Here is a 12,182-nt window from a genome sequence, read left to right on the forward strand (position 1 = left end):
CACATGAATGTCCCCATGAACCTGACACAGAAAGGATGGCCTCAGGTTGCAAGATGCTGGATCCTAGCTGCTACCATGCAGGTTAAATGTGAAAACATGTTGAGGGATAGCTTTGGAACACAGACTGCCTCACATAGAGAGCCAACATGTCAGGTGCGAAAAATCAAGTCGGAGGGCATCTGAGGAGTCTGCATGTAGTCTGAGGAGTAGATCAACTGAGGTGGCTCCTCAGCACAGGAGGATCCACCAACAGCCCAAGGGACATCACAAGTGCCATTCACGCATTAGCAAATGAAAAGTTTTCCAGTATGACGGCAAAACTCAGCATGTATGACGGCAAAAAAAAAACTCAGCCGCAGAAACAGTAACCTGTGAAGCAGCCCTTCAATAACTGCTTACCTCAATGGTTTCTGTCCCTTGCAAGAAGCGCAGACTGACTGACTCTAGAGCCTCTCGGGGCCACTCATGGAACCAATCTATTGCTGTACAGTTCACAATGGCGGGGAACTTCCGACTGCGAACCCTCAACTTGTTCCCCACTGGGGAAAAGCAAAGAGCAACCTGAGGAAAGGGTAAACAGGCAGAGAGAAACATGGTCAGAATGGCAGGTCGAAAAGGATGATGGGGTTGGACTTTGCCTTATGTGTTTCAAGTCCCACTGGAAAAGGCTCTCAAAATAAATGTATGGTTCAGAATGTGCCTTTCCACTTAGGCATTTCCTCCCCTGACTATGTTTATTGTTGCTATTCATGTGTGATGCTTTCATGCGCTATGCAGGATGAATTTCTGCTGCAACAATCTCAGATTCTTTCAAGACTCAAGTGGCAATATTTCATGACTGTGTAAATACCCTTGAGGTGAACTGAAAAAAGTCCACCATCAGAAATAGCTGTCAGACATGTAAGATCTTGGTCTTTGGAGATCACCATCCTACCTTGAGCTGTCGTCTAACCCGATCAATGAAGTACTTCCAGCAGGCCTCCCGGGTGTCCATCAGTCCTTGGGCTTTAACTTCATTCCTCATATTACTGATGATATTTTCAACTTCCTCATCAGGGAAAAGATCAGGAATTTCTCCTGGAAACAAAGGTTATCATTGCAGCAACAATGATTTTTAAAGAACTGGAACAGCAGTTTCAGTGCAATGCTGCACAGGGCTCTAACTGAATGATCCTGGGAAAGATTCCTGGTTGTGTGCTACCTCTGGCTGGCTATGCACTCCCTCCTTTACCAAAGGTAGCCTGCCTGCACACACCAGCTGCTGAGGAACTTGGGCAGGTGGAGGCCTTGCACCCATCCTGCTTGAGAGACCCTGAGGGCAGCTGGTTTGCCACCATGTGTGCAGAGTCCTGGACGAGATGAAACTTTGGTCTGATCCAGCATGGCTTTCCTTATGTTCTTATTCCAGGATGAAGAGCTTTAAGTATTGCAAAGAACCATCCTCCTTCATCTTTATGGGTCTTAGCTAAGCTTATAAAGACCAAGTCTGCCTTGCCTGAACTATTTCTGCAGGAGGTATGTCAAGAATCATCTGGGGGCACATCTTCCCAGGCAAATAAATAAAGGAAGAAAACACATCAGTGTGGTGCCATGAAAGTAGGCATAACAGGAAAATACACTTATCATTATTCCAGATCCCAGATGTGACCAATTTCTCACAGCCAAGGTAGCGAGAACAGCAGAACAGCAGCTACCAGTAAATTTATATAGTCAGTAGGCACTGAGGAGGATATGGCTGCAGACTGACAAAAGACACTTTGCTTACTGTAAATGTAGTTCTTTGAGTAGTCATCTATGGGTTTTGTGCTTCGGCAGAGCCTGCATTGGAAAGCTTCTCAAGCTGAGGGATTTTTAAAAGAAACCCTCCCCCAATCACTAGCGTGTCTTATGCATGAATTTCTACCCATTCCATCAGTTCCACTGAGACTGCTCATTTGTGACAGCAGAAATGAGAGATAACCATGATGCTAGGAAGATGATATCAAGGCAGATATATGTCAGAATCCTTGACACCAACAGAAAGGCAGGGAGGGAATCATTGACATAGAAGTGGGGATGGAGGGTGGGTTGTGTGAATGCACAGATGACCACTCAAAGAACAACAGATCCAGTAAGCAACCTGCCTTTCTTCTGCACAGTCTCTGTGCATCACACATGGGGCAGGTTTTGGTGTTGCTATTGTTATGGATAACAACACAGTGTGGTGAAAAGAACGATCTGCTCAAGCCCAACGTCTGATGGAAGTTGCCAGTTCTGACTAAGTCAGAGCACAGCAAACATTACTCAAGGGAATCCCTTTGCTAAATGCTGTTGAGGCAGTTATTTTCCTCGTGGAGAGTGTCATCAGTCTCAGAAGTATTTGTACACCATGCACTATGGGGCAGTCCTGCAGACTTCTCACAGGGGGATTCCTGAGAGAAAGGCTGTGAACATGGCCATTGCTCAGATGGAGGGAACCCTTGAAGGAGCCATGTTGAAGGCTAGCTAGCCCATAGGTGTGCAAGATGGTATTCATGACCCATTTCACCAATCTCTGAGTCAGAGGCCTGGACCCAGTTAATGAGAGGAGAATGGATTTGTTCCCATGTCCTTCCCTTTCTGAAAGAGGTATTGGTCCTAGCAAGGCTAGAGTCGATCGCGTCAGTGTCAAGTTGGCTTCCAAATGTGGCAGTGTGGTTCCCAATGTTAGCAAGGTCTCGTGGACCACCTTGACACCAATGCCAAGGAAGGTGGTCAGTGTAGAGACCTGGGGAGTTCTCTCCATTCTCCATATGGTGGGAGCATGGTATGGGCCATGTCCTCCCTTGGTACTGAGGCCTGCAAACATCCCAAGGACAGTACCAAGTGTTCCTTCAGGAGCAAGGGTTGATGGGGGCTTTCATGTTACCTTTGTTTTTCCATAGTGGCAGTGGTCATTTTTTGGTGCATTTGGCTGCTTTCCTGGCTATGTGGCCATAAGACGAGCAGCCTGGCCTAAGAGAGGTAGGCTCATTCAGGCACCCCAGTGCAGCCAATGTGGGCCTAGTTGGTGTCGCTGCAGCCCTGGTGATTAGGCACTCTTCCACCTTCCACCTCATGGAATCATGGCTTGCGAGGGCTCTTCCCTAGTTGGGCCTTCAATTGATACACCCTATGTTTGTGAGTCTGTTTTGCGAAGGCCTGCAGGTTGGGCAGACCTCAACAATGTGTCCCTTGCCTAGGCAGACAGGGCAGAGGGACCATCCATCTGTAGTGGTGGGGAATCTGCTGTCACAGTTTACACATTACCTAAATGGCACCACCAAAGCCATCATGGTAGATGGGGAGGGCAAGAAAAATATAAATGAGGACCAGTTTGATAGGGGACACAATGAGGAGTAGCAAGAAAGTGGAGAGAAATATATATTTTGTAGAATTTTCATAAAGGGAAAGGTTGAAAAAGACAGTTTGTGAGAGAAAAAGCATATAGAGGCAAGAAAAGTGGAGAAAGTAACAGCAAAAAGGTCTGAAGAATGCTGAAAATACTGAAGTTTGAGGAGAGAAGCACTTCCTGATCCAGGCATGATGGTGCTTGAAAAGGAACTGAAGGAATGGGCAGGGGCCCCTCCTGCATAAACCTGGCATAGGAAGGGCTCTTGCCCAATTGAATGCTTAGCTATAGAATCTTCCCAACAACAGGCTCCACACAGGCACAGAACCGATACATGTGATGCACACAGACTACAAAGAAGAGCCCATGGATAAGGTGTGCTACAGGTCGAGAGAGAGGTTCCGCCAGCAATTTCTCAGTTGCAAAAGCTTCCCGACAGAGACCCCACATAGGCGCAAAGCCCAGATGTGTGATGCACAGAGATGATGAAGGAGAATCACAGTTTAACACTAGAGGGATGAGCCTGGATGAGCTTTGGCCTGGGGAGCTCCCTCTTCACCTCTGATATTGTTGCAGCAAGGGGCAGAAAGCTTTCTGCTTATGTTTCTAATCTACCCCATTTTTATTTCACCACAGATGATGAAGAGCTGTGCTTAATGTTAACGATGGCATAAAGAAACAAGGCAGGATTGTAAGTCCTATTCTGACAGTGGCTTCACTTCCCACACAAACTAAAATTGATGTGAATGACCTGTTTGCCCAGGCTGGGACGTAGCGAGTAACCAGAGTGAATGGTGAATGCTTCTGGTTTTCCCATAGCCACACCAGAAGAGACAACTGGAGGGGTAAGCAGCTGAGTCTTGAAATTTATACATGAATGCTAAACCACAGTTCAACCTTATGCTTGAACTTTATATCACTATACATTTTCCTTCAGAATCATATATAATACTGTTAACTGGGCAGGGCACATCCAAAAGCCCTGTAAGAATAAAGGCCTTCTCGTGTTTCTTTTAAAGCTAGGGAGGGAAAAAAAGACCCTTCCTTTTCAGGAAGGAATGGGTTCCCCAGGATGCATAGTAACAAGTTCAATCAGCTGTTCACAAGATGGGTTTTGACCACAGACAGGCATCGTGTTAAATTCTAGCATATTTCTAGAAGATAGCCAGGGCCTCTACTAGCAATGGGATTTTCTAATGCTTGACATATAGAGCACACCAAGACATATTGGTAGGTGAGAGCGTGAGCACATACATGCACACGCGCACACACAGGTCACAAGTGACAGGAGACTAAAGAAAAATGTTTCCAGGCACATACTGGCACCTAAATAGAGGCTGGGATTGCAAGCGGCTCCATCATGTGCATTCTTTGGAGAATGCACCATAATTTTGATTTGTTGTTGTCTGTATATGAAACAAATTGCTGAGTTCCATACCTGAAGCGAGCAAGTCATTGACGAGGACCAAGAACCTCTCATCAACCACTTGGGCATCTGTCATAAGAAAGACGGTGCCCACGTTCTTTACTCCTGCTGCAACATATTGTGCTGCCAAGTCAGCCTGTAGCAGCAAGGAAAGAAATTGCATGTATATTAAAGCACCGCATTTGCAGTCCCCTGCGTGGGCAGCTAATTCTTGCTAACCTGATGTCTGAATTTAAACTCCAACCAAATACAGTATCAAGAACATACTTTTCTACTTGCATTACTGATCCTGTTGCTGACGTTATGCACAACACAACTGTGCAGAGGCCATATCGAAGGAAATCGATTCTGTCTCAAGAAACAGAACACCAGATGACAGCATTACTGTCCAAGTAACTTTTATGCATTACAGGTTCTTTGAAAAACTGTTCTTGACTGGAAGACCACTCATTACTAGTGGAAGTTTATTCTCACCCCACCCCCAAATATTCGTGCTTTATACTCTGCTAAAATCTTGGGATTTAAAGAAAAGGAATGTGCAGTTATTTTTTTTCCTGATTATTCATTCTGCCATTCCATCATGCTCTTTTCTTGACTGATCTTTCTCATAGCAAGTTCAAAATGTTCAACAAGCCTTTGTAATGATCTCCATGAGAATAGGCCTCCCCAGAATGTGGTTGGGTGGGTCAGGGGATGATTGCTTATTTGAAAGCACCCTGCAAGAAACAGCGCCTTACAAATCAAAACGCTCCAGATTGGCATGATCTTTGATCAGGTGAGGTTACCACATGAAGGGAGACTTTTATTTAGTTATACTTTCAAGCAAACAATCCCAGTGTGCATTCTGAATTTGCCCAGTCATGCATTCCTGCATTTATCTTTGAATCGTAACAGGGACATTTGCACATCCTGCCAACCAACTCTGGCAAAAGTTACATGGCTTGCTTATCCTTTGACACAGTTGCCAAGCAGCTCAGTGGCCAGTTCCCAGTAACAAGTTCAATAATGAAGTTGGCCACCTGGGTTCAAACAACATGACAGCATATTGCTGGTACAACAACCCTGTCCATGGGTTGTCAGGGTGGATGGTCATCTTCAAACTACCACCAAATGGGAATCGGTTTGGTCTCACACAACAAAACTGGTGTGTCATGTCATGCCAACTCAGTTACTTGCTTGAGATTCCTAGAGCTAAATCACTGTTAGTGGGACTTGCAAAGAACTTTAGCAAACTGGAAAATAACTAATGCAACTTAGCAAAAGAAAGAGACTTCTCTTGCATGGAATAAATGATATTTTATTTCAGTTACAGAAGAAAAGGCTTATTCTACGCAGTCAAGCAGAAGTTTAATTTATTTTACTGTCCCCATTAATATGAGATTCTCACCTTCAGGTCAGGAATCCCATAGCCTTTCCTCAAGGTGATCTGGAAAACCTCCAGTGAGCTAATGAAAGCTGCCAATCTAGTCAGGCTCTGCTTTCCACTTCCTCCCACACCAATCAGCAGCGCATTCCCTCTGGGAGATTCCAGGATGCGATTGATCCGGCAGCTAAATACAAAGACACACAATCACTATGGCAAATGTTTTCCTCACTGGTACATATCAATATATGGCAAAAGGAAGAGTCCATTCGAGTCAAAACAAGGTACAAAATCTCAACCTGTTGTCCTACCCGAATGGAATCACTAGTAATCCATACCCTACTGATGGTATTCCGAGTCCTCTTGGATCACTCTTCATTTCCCAGCGTGTTTCCTCTTCCCATCTTGACTATAAAGATCACTCTCCAGTTTGGATTGAATCTATTTATGTTTCTTTCTAAGTATAAAACAACTATTTGAAAGATTATAAAGATCTGTATTATCTATACTTAACCAACAATGTATGCACTGTCAGTGCCTTTACTGAGGAACCACGCAGAGTCTGAAACTTACTGAAACCTGGTGAGCAACTGCTCTTCTCATGCCATTCCTGGAGTAGGTCCTGCCTCCGGGACCAGGACCTGCAGAGGCTGGAACTACCTGCCAATGTCCAGTTCGACTTCCTAGATCTAACAGGAGGCAGACCTTTTCTAGAACTTCACAGAGTGGTAATGAGAAAAGATGTCCTTATTTCCTTTCTCTGCCAATGGTCTTGGCAATTTTCTTATGATTTCTTTTCGCAGATGTTCCTTTTAGACTTCTGAGCGTTCCTGGAGATTGGTGGGCAGTTCCTGCCTCCCAGGAAGTAGCTTCTTAGCCCTGTTCAGCTTCAGAGAGAACCCAGTAACTAATCTTGGTTTGTGCCCTGATCACAAAGGGGGAATATCTTTTCAGACTTCACATATATCCAGCAGGTGTCTCTGAACAAAATCAACAGCCCATTACCTATCTCTGAATTATATGTGCTGTTCCCTCCAAAGTTTCCTGCTTACCACAGCTTTTTAAGAGATTATCTAGGGTAAAGAATGAATGATTTAGTGTATGACATTGGCTTCATAAACTACAATTTAGCATTACGCAAAGAAGCTACACCCTCCCTGCTCCTTCACTGCAGCCACAAAAAATTCGGAAGCTTTTGCTTCCCAATTAAAATGGGGTTTAGCATTATGCCAAAACCTGGACAAACTGTGACTGCTCTTCACGGTGGTTTAGGAAAACAATTTCAAACTGTGATATACAATCTCTCCTTACTTCCATAAACTCCAGTTAAGACTAACTATATTTTGATAAACCATGGTTATTGTTCCATTAAAACTGGAAGTGAAAGCTCACAGCCATGCTAGAGGAGAAAGGGGAAATAAGCACAGGAGCCTGAGTCTTATATACTAAGACATAATTTAGTGTTATGCCCACATGAAACCACTGTGCAATGGACTAGGGAGGTGCGCTGGTTCATAGATACAAAAGTGATCTGCAGTGTTGGTAGACTCTGGATGTGATGGGACCCTTACAGTGCATTCTGTCCTGGTAGAATTGGTTTGTCTCTATTTTGCTGCCCAGCAGTCAGTATTGCTCCGGGCTGAATCATGGATGAATAGTAAAGATGACAAAGAAATTCCTTTCATATGATTACACTGCCATGCTTGCAGCACATGGCACCACTGATGTGAGACTGCTGGAATAACAAAATAATCAGCACTTCTTAGGAGAAACCTGACAAAGCCTAGCATTTACTTATTCATTATATTTATATCCTGCCCCTTTTTTCCTGCAAGGAACCCAAGGCAGCTTAATGATTAACATGGGCGTGTGAAGCAGGGGGTCCAAATCCTGAGCTGCTAGCAAAGATGGATTTCAACTTCTGAGCTAGTGATACTGCCATTAAAGATGTTCTTTCTTATATATCAAACATTCATTTCATACCTGCTACGGTAAAAGCATGTATTTGCACTCCAGGTTATCTTTACATAAACTGGTATACAAAAACAACACATACATACAGGCAGTAAAAACAAATATCATAAAAGAGTTGATACTGTGCACAGAAGAGAAACTAAAATCAGATAGCTAGAGTTAAAACAAGATGTGGGTGTTTTTGTATTTTTTTAAAGACACTCATGTGGTCTTAGAAAATGACTATTTTTCCTCTGAAAATTTCATGGGAATAGAAACAATGGGTTAACTGTATGACTTTGGCCTCATTTAGACATAATGCCGAACTATGATTTAGCATTATGCAAAGAAACCTTGCACTCTCTGTTCCTCCAGTGCCACCACAGGGAGGAAATTGGAAGCTTTGGCTTCTATTTTCAATTACATTTGATTTATTGTTATGCCCAAACCTGGAAAAAATGCGGGTGAGCTGAACTATGCTTTAGAAAAACAAGCCAGTTTCAAACTGTGGTGCACAATCCTGCTGCTAGAACTAGGGCTGCCATCAAAAAAAAAGACCTTGCATTAGATTTACAGACCAGTTTAGATCAATAATTTCTTCGAATGAAGGCAGAATAAAGAAGGATCTGATCTGCAAATTGCAAGCAGGCTGCAGGATCATATAAGGTTTATCAGGCTGCCTAGGGCTAAATCAGGTTGTTGACCCTAAGGTCTGGGACTAATTATGCCCCTCTGGGGTCCCCATAAGGCTGTGCACCCTTCCCCCAGCCACTGATTGTGGGGTAGCTTTCTGCTTTTTCCATTCTGAACAGTTGCAAAACCTCTAAGGCTTAGTAACTGGCAGTGGGAATTTTAAGGTAAGTTCTCAGGAAGCCTTAGGGAGCATCTCTGGAAGAGAACTCAGCCCTCAAGTTGAGAGAAATTCGGCACCAGAAAGCACTGCCTTTCTATCCAGGAAGAAATAGGCCTGCCTGTATGAATCATGCCCATAATAAGCTGGTCCTAGAACTCTCCCTTTCGCCATTCACTGCAAGCAAAAGTGGCTGTTAGCTTTGCAGTGTGTGATGCAAAGAGTTCATCTTTCTAACCACTGTGTCCCACAAGGCAAGCACCAGTTGCTTTCGCGGTTAGCAAAACAACTAAGATGGTGACGTATGATCTGTTTGATGAGAGCAAATTCCATCTGAGCAGGTCCAAAGAACCACGGAACCCCAGGCTGAAAAAGAAGCTCCCAATGTGGCCATGTGAACTGGATCTCAGTCATAGCTTTCAGCAATTCAAGGAAAAGCAGGAACACTTCACTCCAGTTTTGAGACTAAGACGCAATTGCAAAGTACTAAGTAGGAACAGTGCTTGGCTAGTGTGCAGAGAGCTTCTGAAACAAGCCGTCCGCAAGCCTAAGACACAGTTACTAAGGGTGACTGCTTTTGTGCACTGAACACCAAATTCTAGTACAGCCTGGTTGGCACAAAACCACTGAGAATAAAATGCCTGCTAGCAACCAAATGGAATAAAAGCGCTGTGGCATGCAACGGCACTACAATTGTATCAGACATCAAGGCCCTCTGGTGCGGGAAATGAAAGGATGCTAGACTCCCCGGAACACAAAGAAAAGAGCAGCAAGAGCAGAGGAGCGGCCACATTGCTCGCTTTTGTGACACTGATTGAATTTGCTGCCTGGAGTTGCAAGAACAGTTAGACTGCCCCTCCCACCCCTTTTGAATGAAACAACAGCTGGAAGGGGAGGGGGGTGATTGGAAGCACTTGTGTCTGAGGCAGTCTCAGTAAAGTCCCTTTTTGGGCAACTAAAGCAAAGCCAATTTATGGCTGGAAAGCAAGCACTGCATCTTGGTAAAGGGCATGCTTGAAAATATAGACTGATGTACCTATCTACCTCTCCTTCATGGATCACTGCCTTGTTGTGGTGAAGGGGCTTGCGCAGGTCAAGAAGCTATGAGCTATGCCGTGCAGGGCCACCCAAGACGGACAGGTCAGAGAGCTCTGACAAAACGTGATCCACTGGAGAAGGAAATGGCAACCCACCCCAGTATCTTTGTAATGAAAACTCCATGGACAGTACCACAAGGCAAAAAGATATGACGCCGGAAGATGAGCCCCTCAGGTCGGAAGGTGTCCAATAAGCTACTGGGGAAGAGCAGAAGGCTAGTACTAGTAGCACCAGAAAGAATGAAGCAACTGAGTCGAAGCCAGATGTATGTGGTGGTGAAAGGAGAGTCCGATGGAAAGTCCGATGCTGCAAAGATCTATACTCCATAGGAACCTGGAATGTAAGATCCATGAATCAAGGCAAGCTGGATGTGGTCAAACAAGAGATGACAAGACTGAACATCGACATCTTAGGAATCAGTGAACAAAAATGGACAGGAATGGGTGAATTTAATTCAGATGACCATCAGGTATACTACTGTGGGCAAGAATCCCTCAGAAGAAATGGAGTAGCCTTCATAGTCAATAAAAGAGTAGGAAAAGCATACTGGGATACAATCTCCAAAATGACAGAATGATCTCTGTTTGAATTCAAGGCAAACCATTCAACATCACAATAGTCCAAGTCTATGCCCCAACCACTGGTGCTGAATAGCCTGAAGTTGACCAGTTCTATGAAGGCCTACAACATCTAGAATTAATACCAAAAAATGATGTCCTTATCATCATGGGGGATTGGAATACTAAAGTAGGAAGTCAAAAGATAACTGGAATAACAGGCAAGTTTGGCCTTGGAGTACAAAATGAAGCAGGGCACAGGCTGGAAGAATTTTGTCAAGAGAATACGATGGTCATAGCAAGCACTCTTTTCCAACAACCCAAGAGACAACTCTACACATGGACATCACCAGACAGTCAACACAGAAATCAGATCAACTACGTGCTCCGCAGCCAAAGATGGAGAAGCTCTATACAGTCAGTAAAAACTAGACCAGGAGCTGACTGTGGCTCAGATCATGAGCTTCTCATTGCAAAATTTAGGCTTAAATTGAAGAAAGTAGGGAAAAGCACCAGGCCACTCAGGTATGACCTAAATCATATCCCTGATGAATATACAGTAGAGGTGACAAATAGATTTAAGGAATTAGATCTGATAGACAGAGTGCCAGAAGAACTATGGATGGAGGTTCACAACATTGTACAAGAGGCAGCAACCAAAACCATCCCAAAGAAAAAGAAGTGCAAGAAAGCAAAATGGCTGTCTGAGGAAGCTTTACAAATAGCTGAGGAAAGGCAAGGAAGAAAGAGAAAGATACACTGAAGTGAATGCAGAATTCCAGAGAATAGCTAGAAGAGATAAGAATGCCTTCTTAAATGAACAGTGCAAAGAAATAGAAGAAAACAATAGAATAGGGAGGACCAGAGATCTCTTCAAGAAAATTGGAGATATGAAGGGAACGTTTCATGCAAAGATGGGCATGATAAAGGACCAAAATTGCAGGGACCTAACACAGGCAGAAGACATTAAGAAGAGATGGCAAGATTACACAGAGGAACTATACAAGAAAGAGCTTAACGTCCTTGATGACCACGATGGGGTGGTCACTGACCTCAAGCCAGACATCCTGGAATGTGAAGTCAAATGGGGCTTAGGAAGTCTGAGCAACAACAAAGCCAGTGGAGGCAACAGTATTCCAGCTGAGCTATTCAAAATCCTAAAAGACGATGCAGTAAAAGTGCTACATTCAATATGCCAGCAAATTTGGAAAACTCAACAGTGGCCACAGGACTGGAAAAGGTCATTTTACATTCCAATCCCAAAGAAGGGCAATGCCAAAGAATGTTCAAACTACCGCACCATTGCACTCATTTCACATACCAGCAAATTTATGCTCAAAATCCTACAAGCTAGGCTCCAGCAGTATGTGGACCAAGAACTACCAGAAGTACAGGCTGGATTTCGAAGAGGGAGGGGAACTAGAGATCAAATTGCCAACATACGCTGGATCATGGAAAAAGCTAGGGAGTTCCAGAAAAACATCTACTTCTGCTTCATTGACTATGCTAAAGCCTTTGATTGTGTGCATCACAAAAAATTGTGGCAAGTTCTTAAAGAGATGGGAGTACCAGACCATCTTATTTGT

General features: G+C 44.0%; 1 protein-coding gene across 1 annotated transcript in view; it reads right to left on the minus strand.

Moving 5' to 3' along the window:
• Positions 1-12,182, minus strand: part of DNAH9 (dynein axonemal heavy chain 9) — a 224,899-nt gene that overhangs the window by 100,467 nt on the left and 112,250 nt on the right. The window contains exons 39-42 of the mRNA XM_044454085.1: positions 6,163-6,325; positions 4,788-4,911; positions 935-1,077; positions 400-561 (exon numbers count right to left, since the gene is read on the minus strand). Coding sequence (XP_044310020.1) covers positions 400-561; positions 935-1,077; positions 4,788-4,911; positions 6,163-6,325 — 592 coding nt within the window. The remainder of the gene's footprint in view (positions 1-399; positions 562-934; positions 1,078-4,787; positions 4,912-6,162; positions 6,326-12,182) is intronic.

The sequence above is a fragment of the Varanus komodoensis genome, unplaced genomic scaffold (genome assembly GCF_004798865.1).
Source record: "Varanus komodoensis strain SLA01 unplaced genomic scaffold, ASM479886v1 scaffold7_1, whole genome shotgun sequence".
NCBI classification, from domain to species: Eukaryota; Metazoa; Chordata; class Lepidosauria; order Squamata; family Varanidae; genus Varanus; species Varanus komodoensis.